The sequence below is a fragment of the Accipiter gentilis genome, chromosome 33, assembly GCF_929443795.1.
Source record: "Accipiter gentilis chromosome 33, bAccGen1.1, whole genome shotgun sequence".
Classification (NCBI taxonomy): Eukaryota; Metazoa; Chordata; class Aves; order Accipitriformes; family Accipitridae; genus Astur; species Astur gentilis.
This window is the reverse complement of record NC_064912.1, coordinates 20,677,358-20,695,092: the sequence shown is the minus strand read 5'-3', so window position 1 is coordinate 20,695,092 and position 17,735 is coordinate 20,677,358. Positions and strand designations below refer to the sequence as shown.

At 43.6% G+C, this 17,735-nt stretch overlaps 1 protein-coding gene across 1 annotated transcript; it reads right to left on the bottom strand.

Moving 5' to 3' along the window:
* Positions 1-17: 17 nt before the first annotated feature.
* KDM8 (lysine demethylase 8) lies at positions 18-5,828 on the bottom strand. Its single transcript, XM_049790950.1, has 7 exons — positions 5,310-5,828; positions 4,819-4,985; positions 3,325-3,457; positions 2,377-2,418; positions 1,475-1,624; positions 573-665; positions 18-474 (listed from the first exon to the last, which is right to left on the bottom strand). The coding sequence occupies exons 1-7, from the start codon at positions 5,814-5,816 to the stop codon at positions 310-312; spliced, it is 1,257 nt and encodes a 418-aa protein (XP_049646907.1). The 5' UTR covers positions 5,817-5,828; the 3' UTR covers positions 18-309.
* Positions 5,829-17,735: the final 11,907 nt, after the last annotated feature.

The following is a 17,735-nucleotide window of genomic DNA, read 5'->3' as shown; positions in this document are numbered from 1 at the left end:
ACACACATACAAGATGATGGTCTAACAGATGCTCTTTATGAGGAGTTCATGTTAGAAGCATCTACAAAAATAAAGTGGCTGTAGCATCTTCTTTCCATTTACCCATCCAGATTCTTTCACCATCCTGAGCAAGAGTGTGGTGTTTTTTTGTTTTTTTGGGGTTTTTTTTTAAATCCACCTCAAACCCCTGGACAGGGAAGAACAGTCTCATGCTTAAAAAGAATTCTCTTGTGAGAAGATACCAGATGCTACTTTTTCTGATTTTTAATTCCTATTACAAAGCTCATGGACTTTATGTGTGCTTCAGAGCTATGACCACCAGAAACTGACAGAGAAGCTGATATCAAGCGATCGTACATAGTGCCAATATTTAACTGGAATAAACAGAACCTGTCCTGGCATCAGAATACAGGACTGAAATGCGGCCTTTCTGAAATTGGGAAACTTAACTAAGTCAGGATCTTCCACGTCAACCTATAAAAAACAAAAACAATCATCAGTAGAATGTCTTTACTCAAATATGATTTAATAAAGTAACATTACTGATATTAAAATTTCAGGCAACTATTTACCTGACTAGTGTTGTGAAGAATTTGGCTTTCATGTGGGTACAGGTTTTCTGAATCTTGTGGAGAACATAGACGGATATACTTTCTTCCAAATACCTGTATACATTACAATAAGTGTTTTCCATCTGTCATTAACCTGCACACGACTGGGAACTGTGAGCCATAGCTGGCATTTAACAGTAAAATATACCCGATTACAAGAAATATTGTTATCTTTGTTAGTAATAAACAGAGACTGGTATAGTAAAAAGTTAAATCAGACTATTGGAATTCAAGTACCTGTTCCCTTAGAGCAGGTAAGAATTCAAAGTACCAGGAAATGCCTTTAACCAAATTATTTTAAATTCGAAGTTAAAGGCACCCAATTGATGCAATGTTATTTGGGCTCTAGGTAGCTAGAAAGTAGTTAGAAGAACTGAGAAGAAGGAGGTTGAATCTTCAGTGCAGTTCACATCAGCAAGCAGACGCACCCACAAAGAGTGACTGCTCAGCCTCCATATACTCCTTTAGCTCTTATTTCTGTGTCATTGTCATGGTTTAACCCCAGCCAGCAACTAAGCACCACGCAGCCGCTCACTCACTTCCACTCCCACCCAGTGGGACAGGGGAGCAAAATTGGGAAAAGTAAAACTCATCGGTTGAGATAAGAATGGTTTAATAGAACAGAAAAGAAGAAACTAATAATGATAACACTAATAAAATGTGCTTGTGGCCTAGAAGATTACATTGAGCATTAAGTTGCAGTAGTGACACGTGCAACAGAATAGCAAAATAATACCTGCGTCGTCTCTATCCTTCAATGGTTCATCAAGTTGTCTGCTACCCGTCTCTTAACACTTACATACCGTAAGCATTTTTTTGAGCTATAGCATTAATGGCATGTGTAGAGCAAGTAGAGTACAGACCTGGGCTAAAAAATTTTGCTGGGGATCCTGATGAAGGGGTGAGATAGTGCCTTCTGGACCAAACCAAGCGTTAATGGTGATGTCATCTTCTTCCCCTTCCCCCAGGCAGCAGTAGTCAGGGATACTGATATCCTCTTTCAGTTCTGGGATCTACTCCCATAAAGAAATAAAACATTAAAAAAGGTATGTGCTGACTTGCCAAAGGTATGTAATTCATAGAACAGAGGAACAAGGCTTGACATAAAGAAAGCAAATGACCTGCTTGTCCAGCAAAGGCAGGAGAGAAGCAGCTGAACTGCTAGGAATCTGCAGGAAATGTCCTCACACTTTCTGTCCTAGCTAGCAGATTCTGCTGGAAGGAGAGGTGGGAGAAAGGGGTTTCTCCTTCTTCAGAGACCCTTTGCTTTAGCAGAAACCAGAGAAACTCCCAAGAATAAGCAGGTTTGCTCTTCATGGAAAAGGAACAGATGAGTTTTTATACACTGAGCTTGCTTCTCTGTGAGATTCCTTTTTACGTCTCCCAGCAGCCTAATCTCTGGTTAACTGGAACAACGTTTCAGAATATGGTGAACATATCACCACCAAAGACTTTCCTGTCCAAATCTCTTCCCTGACTTACGTATTCTTTGGGCAAATGCTGCTTTCCAGGTGATATCCCTATAAGTATATGCTGCACCAAGATTGAATATCTTCACCCCTGAAAGGGTTTTGTTTCCATGCCTTTCAGCCAATGGAATAAACCCCTCCCTCTGTTCCTTCAAATCGTGGGAATAGAAGCTTAAGAAATACTGTGAATTCTCCCTATGCCCTTCCATCTAGTAAAGTTGACATCCTAAGACATGACTTGTGCTACAAAGGGAACGCTTGACTGCAGAAAGATAAAGACATTCACTCAGTTTTACCTGATCAAAAAGCTGGTGCTGGGCAAGGTATCCCACATTGTTCTGAAATTACAGCAGAGAAAGAAAAAAAAAATGCATAGTGACATACAGGGTAAGACTTCTCAGTCAGTTAATTTACTTATAGGTAACATCCATTTCCAACGTCCTATTTCATAGTACTAGAATTGTTTTAACAGTTAACTAGTATAAGGGGTCTTCTGAAATAGTAACTTAAGAGCTACACTGAAATTTTAAGAGTGCAGATATATCCCCACGATCAACAAATTATCTAGCTCAAATTACTGGAAGAAGCCTAGCTATAATCCTATGGAGTCTCAACAGTTCTATTGTCAATCCTGTGACAACGCTGTGCATCTTTATAGCTAGACCCTGCTGGTACACAGTCTAATTCACCGTCACTCCCTGCAAGTATCTTGACATTCTGTTCCAGGCTGCACCGTGGACCAATTTGCAATGGCACATGGTCCTTCCTGCCAGAAGGAAGGAAACAGAAATGAGGGCTTCAGACCCTCAGCTGTGAAAGTAAAAGGACATTCAATTGCTAATCAACTTTCTATTTTTTTTTTACCTGGTGGCATGTGAATTTGGGTCTTGATCCTAGATCTCACTAAGCAGTTTAATAATCAAGAGGAACAAAACTCCTGGCTGAGGATCCCTTATCCTTAGACTCTACCATTCCTGCTTTTGTTGCAGAAGCTATCTATCTATTCATCAAATTCCAGCTGCTGTACATTTGATTATATATAAAAATCAAACCTAGCTATTGTTGCAATAACTATTAGTAGCTTCAGGTCTTGAAAATACGTCAAACCTTTTAATTCAGAGTTGAGCTTATAGCATACCCCTCTCCCTTGACATCACCTATAAGCATGTTTGTTCTAAGCAGAAATTCTGTACCAGTAACACACTGCTGTATTTGGAGATGCAAAAAACCAAGAATCAACAGACCTCATTCACAATATACTGGTTGATGAAGTCACTAACAGTCATGAGCTTCTGAGACCATTCCTCATCTGTGTATCGGGTACCCAATTCCACGGGGACTGTGCGGCACCCTGCGACTTGACAAAAATAGTCCACGCTGAAATAAAGAAAGTTCCATTACCCCTTTATACTGCTCTTCTTACTAATTTTGAATGCAATCTTTTAGAGTAATAAAACTCTACTACCACGAGATTCTTCTCTCTGAAACCAACCAAGCAGAGACAAAAGGCAGCAGAAAAGGATGCAAGCAGCAAGGAAACATGCAGCCAAGCTTGTGTGTATATTATGCCACATAATTGTCTGTTTTGTTTTAAACCCATTTACCTCAGCTAACTATCGTTTCCTAATGAGCTGAGCAGAATTAAGCTGTTGGTCTCTCTTGCCTAGGGATAGCTAATCTTTTTGCTGCCTACCGCCACATTTGCTAAATAAAATGTTTTATCTTTTTATCATTAATGCTAGATCAGCTCTCTGTCAGTGCCAAATTCTGTGTACAGGCGCCAATAATATCCATTCTGGCTAAAGTCAGAGGAATTACTTTGACGGGTAGTATACATCTCTCCACTGATGATGATATTAACTAAATGGAGAAGTTCACCTTTTTAAGGGCCTAAAGTTAAGGAGTGGCATACCTTCCCTCAAAAAAGAATAAAACCCCTATGAAATAACAAGTGTCTTCAGTTAATGTCAATTTTACCCTTGGCTGCGGAACAAAAGCAATTGCTCAAACTAAGCGTGAGGGTTTTTTCCCCCTTCACTAAGGAATCATGAGCTTTATCTCACAAATGTTCACTTCTCAGTGTTAGAAATGCTGGCTCCATTGCTTACATTACACAAGCAGCACAACGTTATTAGTTGCTTCTGAACGGCGTTGTCTGAAACTCAACGCTCAAACACAACACTGAACAAACATCAATGCTTGTACTTATGAATGAAAAAGCCAATCACGCTTACTCACGCATCTCTGAAACCCACTTTCCATTGCACTAATTATCAGCAAGTTCCGAGCTATAAAAATCGCTGATCTGTGTCTGACAGACCCACTTCAGATGTGAGCAGCTCACCGGAACAGTTAGCAATGCATGCTTGTCTCTAGTTTCCAGCTGAGCAACACACAGTGTCAGTCAGCAATTCTCCAGAGCGCTCCCCGGCACGGCCCCAGGAAGCAGGGCTGCAAGCTGCCTTCCAGTGCCGTCCCGGCCAGCTCGGGGTTTCCCCGGCGCACCGGAGCACTTACCTTGCAACGCTCTGGACGGTTTGATGCGCTGCCCTTATTTATGGAGCAACTTCTACAGAGCAAAGACAACACCGCAGCAGGAAGGTGCTGCCAACAAAAGTCATTGCCGATGGCACCTATCTTCCGTGGAGGTCTCTGCTGCTCTACCAAGCATCAAGATACCTGACACAGAAAACAATCCTCGCCCTTACTAGGAGAGGGCAGAAACACTTCGTTCTCACCTCCACTTCTTCATACACTGCCAGTGGTCCATAATCCCCTCCAAGACCACAGGCTTCTGTGGAATGAGGTAGTTGTCTCTGAAATGCTCCAGCGAAGGGCAGTGAAGGTGCGGAAGCTCATCTTCTGGCTGCACATCTGGCACTGGAGGGGGGTCAATCCGGACCCTCTGGAACACAGACATCCTCCTTCCACAGCTGCTAGCGAAGGCCCCCGCGGCCGCCCCCCCACCCCCGCCGGGCCGCGCACTCCCGGAGGGGAAGGGAGGGACGAGAGAGAACACGGGCCCCGGGGCGGCGGTGGTGAGGGAAACAGGCGACGGGGTCGTGGGGGCGCAGCCCGGGGGACCCCCGGCGGCGGGAGAACGAGAGGAAGGGGGGAGAACGGGTGGGGAGGGGGGGGTTTGCGGGGAGCCCGCGGGGGCGGGGCCGCCAGGGCAAGGGGGGCGGGGGGGCCCGCGAGGGCCAGGTCGCCTCAGGGCCGCGGGCGGTACCTTGGCGCTCCCCTCGGCCGCGGCGCGGCGCTTCCCGCGGGGCAGGCGCGCCTGCAGGACGCGGACGAGGCGGGCGAGGACGTTGTCCATGACGGAGGCGCCCATGAGCAGCCCCATGTCGCAGAGGCGGACGGCGGGCGCCAGCGGGCGGCCGGCGGCGACCTCGGCCAGCGCCCCGAAGAGGCAGCCGTAGGCGTAGACCTGCCGCCAGGCCTTGCTGACCTCTCGCCACGGCCCCGCGTTCAGCTTCTCCCAGGAGTAGTCGCGCAGGACGTCGCCCAGGCGCCGCAGCGCCGCCGCCGCCGCCGGGCCGGGCCGGCCCGCCGCGCCGTAGAGCAGCCCGCGGGCCCGCCGCAGCAGCGGCAGGATGCAGTCCTCCACCTCGCCACTCAGCGCCAAGGTCAGGCCCTCCTCGGCGCCGGGCAGCAGCGCCCGCGCCTCCGCCCACAGCACGCCGTCCGCCGCGGGGCCGGCGGCCGGGCCCTCCCCGCCGCCGGGCGCCGCCATAGCAGTGCGCCGCCGCCGGGCCTAGGGCGGGCCGCGGCGGGGCGGCGCCGATCCCGCCCGCAGCCCCGCCTCAGCGGCTGAGGAAGCGGCGTTGGCGGGAGAGGCGGGGTGACGCCGCCCCGCGCGCGCTCCCTTCCGCCGCCGCGGGGGGCCCGGCGGGGCTGGCGGCTGTCGCGGCAGCGGGGCCGGGGCCGGGTGGCGTCGGCGCGTTGGTGTCGGGCGACGTTACCTCGTCCTCAGAGCTGCGGCTCCTCGGGTGGTGCCAGCTTTTCTTTGCACTGCTCTTCGAGGGTTTTTCAGAGCACGTTGTCGGAAGGAGCAGTTCCGCTCACGCCGGGCCGATCTGTCTGGCGTTCGTGCTCTTTTGCTGCTGCACGTCTTCACGCAGCCGCGTAACGAACCGGAACGGGGACCTCTGCTAGATTAAAAAACACCCATTTTCTCAGCTTAGTTTTGGCCCACATCTGCCTCATCGCCTGGTTTGTCACGTAACTGCATGTGTGTTGGCAGGTGTGAAGCAGGGGGCGGTGGGGGGTTTAGGCGGGCGAAGGAAGCGGAGCCGTTCCTGTCGGGTGGCATTGCTGTTTTTTTTGCTGAGTTAAAGGCTCTGTGAAACTGGAGCCCAGGTCTCCGTGAGCAGTGTAATACCACCAAAAGTCAGTCTAAGTAGTGTCATTCGGGCTTTTCACTAGGGAGTCTGCTGGAATTCAGTAACTGTGTGATTGATGCAGCTGTTTGCATTAAAGGGGAATGTGTAAATCCAACATAGTTTTCTTTCTGCTGTAGTTTACATGTCAACCATACAGTGATGGTATGAGGAAGATAGCTGGTTTCACTTCGGAAATCTCTCTGTTCCAAAAGTGGGACAGCTATTAACAAGTCAATGATTCCTGGAAGACGCGGAGATACTCTTAGCAATGTTGATCTTAAGCATTAGAGTGAAAGCCTGTCTGGGACCTTGCATGCTGATCTGAGTAACCTGAGAGGAGCCTAGAAGCGTCAGGGATGAACACTGCTGTGAGGCGACATTCTTTTGGTGGTTTATGCTGCATGCTTTTAGTCTGTGCTTGAGACGTGCTTCCTGTATGGAATGTGCATGTCAATCTTCTAACACACTTTGTGTGGCATCTTTCAGCCCCAGCTTGCTTTGATAATGTGCCCTGAACGTGTTCTCAGTACTTAATACTTGACTGCAAAGAAAATACTATTTTACTTAAAATTCAGCAACTAGGAGGAATGTCTGAACATCATGAACCAAAATTTAAAGCAACATAACAAGAAATGAGGAATTTGTAAGTCCTGAAAAAGTGTTGCTTGTTTGGGGTTGAAATCTTCAGACTTGATGAAAAAGCTTATGTTTACAGAAAAAGTTAAAATCATCACCTTTTGTACTGAGAGAATGCTCATTCCTCTTTGTCCCATGCTCAGTCACTGAGTGCTTTTGGGAAAAAAAGACTTGAGTCCTCCTGTTGCTGCTGCTGCTTGTGACTCTCCTCTGCCCCATTCCCTAGCTGTTTTGTTTGAATGACTTCCTCCTCCTCTGTCACACTTTAGACTTGATGCATTGGCTTATCATGCTGGCCTGTCTATTCTCTGTCTTCTAACTGCCTTTCTCTTGGCACCTGAAACTTGTCCTGTGACTGTGTGATTTTAGCACCTTCATTTAGAATTTTCTGCTCCTTGATTGCTGAATGTTAATATATGCTGCTTTAGGAGAAAGTATTTAACTGGCAAGGAAAAACTTCTTGTTAGACCTTGTGTTCAGTGTTTGTAACTTATGATGCTAGCAAGTGTTGCTAGTCTTGTGCTTATGGACTGGCCAGTTTTATTGCCATTTATATTAACTTCTATTCACTTTTAAGTTGGTGAATACATATTCTCACTAAATCCTAGTTTTCCTAGTTTAAATATTAGGAATATTTTCACAAATTACATTTTGAAGATTTGGATTTTCTTTCTGGTATTTTAAATAACACCAAGTTCTGAACATTTAATCTCTAGCGCAATGGTGGGGCATTAAGGCTGTGATGAGCTTTATCAGTTTTACTGTAGGTGAAGAACCAATTGGGAGTAGATTTTAGGTTTTGGGTGTTCAGGGAGGTTCAGTGTTTGAGCATACACTGGAAGACAATTATTTCTAGTCATATTTTGGTACAACGGTTTGAATGCTGAATGCTGATACAGCATCAGTAGTCTTGAAAGGGCTGAGCTGTATATCTGCTAAGCTAATAAAGATAGGTTTTCAGGTGTGTATTAAGTCTTGTTGTAGTGTGTTTGGCCTTTAGTCTAGGAGGAAAATCCACTAAAAGCTCCTAATATCATACCGCATCTTAGCAGTTTGGTTGAAATTGTCTTTATTGGAAAAAAACCCAAAAGATCTGCAGAAGACGAATTGGGAGTTTTGCTATCAGAGTAATTAACCTTGCAGTACATGTGTACTAGTTTTGAAATGTCTGTAAACTAATGCAGATACTCTTTTTTGTGAGCTGTCTGACCAAGGAAGTGGATGACTTCAGCGCTAGACATTTCCATTTTAAGTCAACAAGAAATAATTTAATTCCTGCTGCCAATGAACAAAGATTATTGTCATCTGTGTAACCTGCAGAAACTGATGTGAAAATGAGTTTCATTTCCCTTTGGATTATGCCACCATCGCTGAAACTTGTGCTGTTTTCATCAGAAGTAAATTTTTTAAAGATTGTAGAAGCCAAATTGCCTAACCTTGCAGAAAGATGTCCCTTTTAAAACAAGGAGGAAAAGTTGGTACCAAGATTTTTTCCCTGCTGCTTCCTGTGGTATAGTCTGCAAAGCACTTTTTGTTCTCTTTCATATTCTGTGTATTTTTTAAACATACTCCAGCTCACTTTCTCCTAGCACTGACATTCAGGAAGAAATCACCTATTTTAAAAAAACCCAAATAAACAGGCACACAATTAAGAGAGATAATAAAGTCTGATAAACCATCTGTATTTCTCTCTTCTGTTTACAGTCATAGATTCCAGGACCCACTCTTCCTTGACTTTACCTTGTCTGCCACTGGTAGAAAAGAGATTAGTTACACCAAATATATAAAAAAAAATAAATGCTCTGTATCTTATCTTGCCCTTGTCTTCATTGGAAAGAGCAGGTGTTTGGCCTGTTTGGAATTTAATTATTTACTTGTAGTAATATTTTCTTTTGTAACACTCTGTCCTCATTTCCTAATTTGAATTAATGAACAAAGTCCTGCAATTGTTTTTGGATTTTATTAAAATGACATCAAGATACATGCTCAGTGATTCACCACTTGAGTCCTAAGTAGGACATTTTTACTTGGTGGATCAATTTTTAAAATGACAGCATCTGCTTGCTCGTACACATTTATTTATGATTCTTCCCCAGGCGAGTATAGCAGGAATCTGGTGAGTAATAACCAGCTGTTGGAATTAGCAAATAGGGAAGGCAGTTATTTGATCTGTGAGGGAGTGTGGGAGCCAGGGCCAGAAGTAATAAAAACTAAACAGATGCCCCAAATATATAAACACAAGTAGGGACGTGTAAATTACTTGCACTGCTGATGGGCAAAATAGTGTCAGATGGGTTGACTTTGGAGTTTTATTAAAGATGAAACCCTCTCCACCACCACGTCACATACAGCAATCTGGAGAGCATCCTTGGTCTAATTCTAGCATCTCTGCAGTGCTCAGCCAGCGTGAGCAATGGCGTGCAAGCATGGCAGCTCTCTGGTGGCTTCTGTCACTTGCCTGTCCAATATATTAGCAGAATGGGCAAAAAGGGTTATCGGAGCATGAGGAAACTCTGCTGTTGGACCACCTTGTCTCAAATCCCAGGTGTGCTGTGACTCACATCATTTCTGTTGCTCTTACAAGAACACACCTCATACTGAGTAATTTCTTTGACAATTGCTGCAGGAGCACAAGAGCAGCACCAAAGATTTTCCATCTCCTCAGGACTTCAGGCTGCCACTCAGCTCCTCAGGAACTCCATGTCCATTTTGGCAGCCTGGCACTCTGGAATTACCAAGGGAGGTGGTCTGTTACCTTGTTACGTGTCCTTTGCAAGAGTCATCGGAAGACACTTTCTGTGGGACTTCTGCCCTTATCCTGACAGTTGATGAGACCAGTCCCGAAGTGATTGTTGCAGCTTGACGGGGAGACCTCTCCCAAGAATTAGTGTTTCCTTCCACTGTGACTTTTGGCAGTGGTGGCTTCCTAAGATGGACTTTACATTGTGCTCATCAGAGTTACTGCAGTTGCTCTTAAATAAAAACAAATTTATGGCAACAAGTGAAAAATTTATGTTCTTGAGATATCTCCTTCACATTTTGTAAAGAAGAACGTAAACCAAGGTGAAACTATGGAAGTTACATTGAAACTTTTGCAACATTTCATAACATTTTGATGGTCGTCACAATATTTTATAAATCCTCTCTCTTCAGAAATATTAATTTTATATACATCTTACTAAGCTTACACTCTATCTTGCCATTAGGTTGGCATAAATTGTGTCTCTATGGTATGTAAAGGTGGGACCCGAAAACACATTAGCCTCTAAATGGTATTATTTGGCCAGTTATTTGTACAAAGGAAAGAGGGTCTAGCAGTAACTGTAGTGGGCTGTTAAAGAAGAGGACTCTCTAGTCATGTCAGGTGAGCAAAGATCCAGAATTTCGTGATGCCTTTGCAAGCAGAAAGCATAAAAGTTAAAAAACAACCTGCAAGATAAAGCCTATCCAGTTCAGGGAATGAGGAGTGAGGTGGACCTTGCAGAGATCCAAGGTTTGCAGTCACATTTTTAACAACCAGGTATTTTTATAATGAATAATAATTGCAGTTGTGAGTTGGAGTTAGGAGCTGTCAGGCTTCTGGTGTAAATTAACTTCTCCATTTCTCAAACTATCATAGGATTCATTCCCTTCGTGTATTAGTGTAGGCAGTTGTGTTTAAGATCGGTGTTGCCACCTTCCATGGGAAGTGCCAAGTTCTGAGTGCTGCAGGAGTGAGATGGGGCAGCTGAATATCATCTTCTGATAATTTATACTTCATAACTGTCTTTTGGGGTTCCAACTGTTGTCAGGTCTGCTCTCTTTATTAGGCTTATATACTGTTACATAGAACGACTAGGTAGATGCTAGTTTTTAAACTATTTGTTTCCTAAGCTAACTGAAATTTTTGAAATTGTATCAGGATATAATGTATACCTTGCACAGTAAACAACACAAGATTTAAATGTAATAGTATAGCCAATCTTAGATAAGAATTTCAGGTAGAATATTTTAACAGGTTATTATCAGGCTTACTATCTTTTGTTCTAGTAGAAGCAAAATGAGTGACAGATATGAACACTGCTTTCCTAGGAAAGCAGCTCTTCCTCTCAGTATGGAAAGGTTTAAAACCTGCTAATCTTTATTCCTAACTATTTCAATTATACATGCATTTAGCTGTATCTATTGGTTGTGTATCAGCCATCTTATATTTTGTCATGTTAATTACCAGTACATTAGTCTTGCATTGCATATAATTAATTATTATGTTGTTAGAAATTAATTTTTGTTTATCTTGGAAAATACTAGTCTCCACTAATGTCTTATAAGAACATATATAGTACTAAAACCACTCGTTTATTTTAAAGACATCTCAAAACTACTGCATGGTTAATTACTCTGATTAGTTAATAAGCAAGGATGGAATCAACATTAAAAAAGTATCATGATTGGAGGTCATATATTGAAGTAAATGTTATACATGCATTTTATGTTTGTGCCCCAGGTCTAGATTCTCTGTTAAAAAAGCTAACAGATTTTCAGCTGGACCTTAAAATTCTAGTTGATTTCATTAGTTTGCCCATTTAAAAAGAAAGCCTTACTATAAACAAGTGTCTTAATGGAGTTAACAGGCTATGAATATTGTTTAGCATCCTTGTTCTCTGAATCAGTACTTCCAGTGTTTGATCTAAGCCAAACTGGCTTAGAATCTGTAGATTCTTCATTCTGCAAATTGAGGGAAAGCTGTTTAGTTTCATGTTGGTGCTCTGACGGCCTCCCTGCAGGACTGATATCTAGCTGCTGTGCTGCTGAGAGCACCTGAAGCTCTGCCACCTCAGGGTTACTGGCTCCATGCTGGTAGTGACTGCTGTTTATGATTGTGGTGCTTCTATGAGGTGATGGCAATCAATTCCCCATCAGCCATCTGCATCAGGAAGATGCTCTCATCATGGGCCTGGGTATTGTATGCCTTTACTGGCCATCACAGCAGAGAAGTGCCTGTCAGTGTTAGCAGTGGTCTTCTCTGCCTGGGGCAGGGATGAAGGGGAGGAAAGGCTGGGACTGCTGCTGCCCTGCCATGAGTGCCTTAGGGTAAGTAGACTGTTTCTGCTTCCAGGAGTGGTTGGCTGGTACCTTCCATGAGCAATATACTCACTTAACACCACCACCCCACCACCACCAACCCCCCCCAAAAAAAAGAAAAAAAAAGTGAAAATGGGAGGCAAGGTGCCCTCTGGTCCTTAGATGGGAGTATAAATTGATGATTGCCATGAGAGTGTTTGTTATCATGGCTGACTGATTTTCTGTTACATGGGATGAATGGTTGTCTCTCCCCCTGTGAGAACGAAAGTATGAATACATAAGACTTTAAAGACTTTGCATATCTTCCCTGGCTGCTTTTTCTGCTCCTGTGGACAGGAGATGAATGATTCTGATTATTAATATGTATAGAATTAATTGTTATACAAGAGTTATTTTCCTCAGGTAGGCAAGGTCTTCCTGCTCAAGAGTGACACAGCCATGCATTTCGATTGTATCTTGGAGTTGAGTGTAATTGTACAGCGAAAGCGTAATGACGGATATGTCTTTATCAACCTGTTCCCTGCATTGTGTTTTTATCACTGCCATCTGCTCTGCTGAGAGTGGCAGCTGCCAGGTCTCACAAATAGCGCTGTCATGTGCTTTCATGTAGAACAACATATTGTCGTAATTTCTCTGATATTACTAGATGGAATAACTTTAAGCAAGATAAGGTGACATTTTACATGGCATTTTGGAATGCATTTCATTGCAGCATGTGTAGGACACACAGTGTTCTTTCTGTAGCAGGCTATAACAGCACACTCAGTTCTACTTTCAGATATCACTGGAAAACGCTTATTTTTCCAAAAACATTATGTAACATCCATCTGGGACATATGTGTCAGTGCTGAGATGCAACTGGGACATAGTATTAGTATTGCTTACATATGTAGCCTTAGTTACCTTTGCTGTATGGAAATTATGTAAGTTAGACTATTTTTAAAATTCAGTTACTTCTTTTTTTTGCTTATATCAACTTGAATCTCCTTCATATTTGCAAACTTGTTCAGACAGCTCCTTCAACATTGAAAGAAACAAAAAATCTTTACAACAAATCTTTTAAAAAATCTTTATGGCAATAAGTATTCTTTCTGTTGTCTCAGCTGGACCCTAGGTAGGTGATTTAATTTTAGACTAGGCCAGATTCCACTAGGTGTCCAGCCTAAGCCAATCCTCTGGGCTGTCTTGAGTTGTTTGAGAGAGAGGGATCCATCCCAGCCCAAGATGGGATACTTAGAGTAGGCAAGCAAGTGGAACAAATTGCTCTCTGTGGGCATCTGTTTCTCTCCTCAGGCTCAGAAGGAAGCTAAAAGACTAGCTTAGATGACCTTCTTGCCTTTTTGGCAGATAAATGTAGGTGAGGTGAATCACATACTGAATATATGCCAACACATCCTCTTGTTCTGAGTGCCTGCCAAAATCTTGCTTGTGCACCACGTGTAGGAAAATATTTGGTGTAATACACCTTCAAAGAGATGCCTCTCCTTAAAAATAATGAGGTACATCCTCTTTCACATATTCATCTCATTCTTTTGGATGTGTACTTAGTGCAGTTTTTACTACACAGGTAGTCCCACTGATTTCTAGAGCAAGTGACTGGCTAATCTCTGCTTTCAGTTGTAGTCCTTATTGCTGCTTGCAAGGGACAAACAGCGAGGAAGGATGGAAAATGGTATGTAACTCAGAGAATGTACTTGTCTGTTGCAATATACCTGTCTCATACACGTGTGTTGTAAAACTGTGATGCCAAATCTATCTGCCTACTGGAAAGATGTACAAGGAACACCAATTTGGGATATTTCTTCTTGCTAACGAGCATTGATGAGAAACAGCCTTTCTGATACGGCACAAAAACCCAGTTGTGATAAAGAAGGTGGAATATGTATTCTTGATTCTTATGTCATTTTCTTTTTCAAGTGCAATAGGATGTAAAATGCTGAACAGCTCATCAACGATATAAAGGATGGAGGCAAAGAGACAGCTTGCTCGCTAGTCAGCCTGTTTGGAACAGTGCTGTAGGTGGAAAGCTTTTCTGACAGGAGCGTGGAAGAAAGCCAGGGCATGGCTCCTTTACGTTTCTCTGCCTCATCCGAATGGATGTGTAGCTTTGGCACTTCATCGCTAGCCAAGCAGAGGCCATTTGAATTGTGAATAGTGTTCTCCCAATGGCAAACAGATGATCGGGCCAGAGAAAAGTCTCTTGGCATTTAAATGAAGTCATACACTCTAGAAATGTAAGTCTTGCCTGTCGTTCCAGTAGTGCATTTCAAGAGCTGATAAAGGCTCCTAGCATTGTACTGATCTTGAGCACACACCAGATCACCTTTTTATCCTAAGGGTAGGGACATGTCATTTTCATTAACCACACTTTATATATATGTATGTGCCTTAAGAGGAAGAATATATATATATAAAACCTTTTTTTTTCTTCCCCCCAAGATTTACAAATCGCATTTGAAACTTTTGTTTGATTTATCCCCCAGACTAGGGCTATAAATGCTGCATGAATTTGTTTTTGTGCTCTAAGTATAGTTAGAAGTGTACACAGTGATTTGTGTTTATACATCACATTCTTATTAATGAGCACAGTATAATTGTTGGTTGTATTGACTTTTGTTTCTGTGGATGTTTTTAAAAGATATTTTAAAGGCTTTGCTGGAGTTTGCATGTGCTTCAGAAATTAAATTTAGTTTGTGATTTTATTACCCTTTTTATTTAATTTATCTTAACTGTTGCTTTCAAGCTGTGAACCAGCTGTTGACTTTGAAAAAACATTGTTCAATTTGAAAGGAGCATTTTAAAGCTTAATGTAATGGCTGTAAGTAATCACTACAGCAATTATATTCTCTGGTGTTGTGCATCACTATAATAATATTGGAGGTTGTGAGAAAATACAGGAGAGAAACACATCGAGCTCAGACTTCTCAGTTTTGCCTATGATGCCCGGCATCAATCTGTTTTGTATATAGCTTGGTGTCACTGCTTCAATCGTGACAGAAAAACTGAAGCTCCACTCTGTTGTGGCTCTGTGTGTGCCCAGCAGGAATCAGGGGCTGCTTCTGAGCATTGTTCTCCATCGTTCTTCCCAGACTGGACAGGATTTTTTCTTTCTCTGTACAAGCAGATTGTAGCAGGATGCTTGGTGCAGTGGCAGAATCCCCTGCTGCTCTGCTGGCTCCTCCTGGCTAGTTCCAAGATGTTGCACTTGACACAGAGTGGAATTTTGGGGTTGGCTCTTCTTGAGCAGCTGCATACCCACCTTTTCTGGTGCCAGTAGTAGCAAAGCTCCACACAGAGCGTACAGAGAGTCTGGGCAGGGTGGGAGTGCTTGGCATCCTGCAAAGTCAGGTCATGCTCCCGTTGTGCTGGAAGTGAGCAGCTACTTGCCATGGTGAGGAGAATTAATAGAAATGAGTGTATTGTCATCCACATTCTGAGAAGGAACATCCTCCCTTTATTTGTGAGCGACTCTCCACTTCAAGCAGGCTGGAGCTTTTGGGTAGGAGAACTTTCTGGGTCACTGCAAGGAAGATAAGAGAAGCAGCATGCACTCTGGATCCCTTCATGTTGTAACAATCCATGAAAATGCTGTGCAGCTTCCTCTGCCCTGGAAATTTTCTCCATAATGATTGTAAAAGGAATGTAATATGCATCATCATGGGAGTGGGCTACATTTCATGATGAGTCACCTAGTTAGTCCCAAGCTTGACACGCAGCTTGTGTTTGGAAACTGTGGACTATAGTGCTGCTCTAAAAAGGTAGTCCAGCAGATCGCACAGCTGTGCAGGACCTAGCCCCTTCTCTGCTTTTGCCAGTGTGTGTTGCACACAGGTTGGAGTCACCTGCCAAGCCAAAGCATCAGTTCCCATTGACAGCTTTGTGAAGCAATAATGCAGCTGGGGAAGACCCAGTAGGAAGCTTAGATTCAGCAATATACTAAGCCTTCCCCAAATTTCTTTGTAGCAAGATCCTTCAGAATACCGATTTAATGGCAGCAAGATCTGAGGCAATGCAATATAGTGACAATAACAGGAAGGGCAAGTGTGCAGGGACCTAGAGACATTGAGAGCTTGGGACAAATGGGAGACCAGGCTTACTGCTGAGGCAAAATTGCGGGTGTTTGGTTGCCGTGGTTTTAAAGGAAGGATAGATGATGCATTTGGAAGTGGGTTTTGTGATGTGACTTGTAATGGATGGTAGTCATGGTGCTACAATTGGGATGATCCTTTACTAAGAGGTAGTCCTGTTTTGGTGTGGTAACGCTCGGCAAGAATGGCCTGTACTTTACCTTAAAAGAAAAAAGTAAGAGTAACATGAGAGCAAAAGCATACCCACATGTATCCGTGTGTGCAGTATGCACCTGTATGACATCTGCAGCAAAGTGAACTTGGATGTAGTTTCCCCTTTCTCCACCTGTGTGTAGTGCACAGAAAAGCAAAAGCACCGATACAGATCTAAGTGTGCTTCGGAGATCAGGTCTATCCCTTCCAGACAAGTATGGTTGAAGCTGGGCTGGTGACCATGGATTTGGCACAACGGGATAGAGACAGGATCGTCATTGTCACAAAGGCAATATGACATGTGAATTACATTATATACATATATGTACAGATGTATAAATTAGACACTCAGAGAAGGTAACTGCTGGGATGGAGACAGACATGGAACAGCGTGTTCTGGAAAGTTAAAAGCTTAGCCAGCATCCCAAGGTATTTTTTAATGTAGCAGAATGAAATTCCTTTGGGTGCAGCAAATGAGACACATAAAGTGTAATGCCCTGTGAAATCACAAAGAGCTACTTTCAACAGATGGAAAAAAACAACTTTAATACAAAACCAAAAATTGATAGACTCTGCTCTTGATAATCCAAATACCAGGTTACACTTTTAACAGTATCCATTACTGTCTATAAAGTATATTTCGGTTGTTAAATGCACTTGCTGGTTTGTCACTATATAGAATTTAAAGTGATGAATCCTATATTCTTCTGTCTCCTTCACTCTAAGAAATTAAACAAAGTCTGTGAGAAATGGCTCCCAAGTTACACATGCTATTTCACTCCGCTGTCTGCTGCACTTGTGCCTCTATTCTGAGTGTGGAACCAAACCCCTTGTTTTGAAGCTGGTTTTAGGAGTCCCTATGGCAGAGGATGTTAAGAGCTGTGAGTGGACACAGATGAACAGCCCATTGCCAGTGGCAGAGCTGCAGACTGGCACCCTAGAGCCAGGGAGCTTTCCTGTGCGCTTGGAGAAGGAGCACCATCATGCACGTGGTATGAGAGTGCTCACCTTCCCCTCATTGCACCACCTCTGACCTTTCTGATATACACCTCTGCAGAGAGGAGTAGGGGCACCTCTCCCAGTTGTCCTGTGCTGCTCAGTGCAGCTTCAGACAGGGTTTCATGGGAACGTTTGGCTGAATATTCCCAGGGTATGTCAAAGCTAGCACTTGGGAAAACTCCCTGTGCACCAGTCATTGTAACCTAATCGGGGAAAACCTGGAGACAGTATGGGGCAGGGGAGGAATTGGTGCCTTGTTCTTTTCGGAATGCATGAAATCAGTAGCATGTGAGT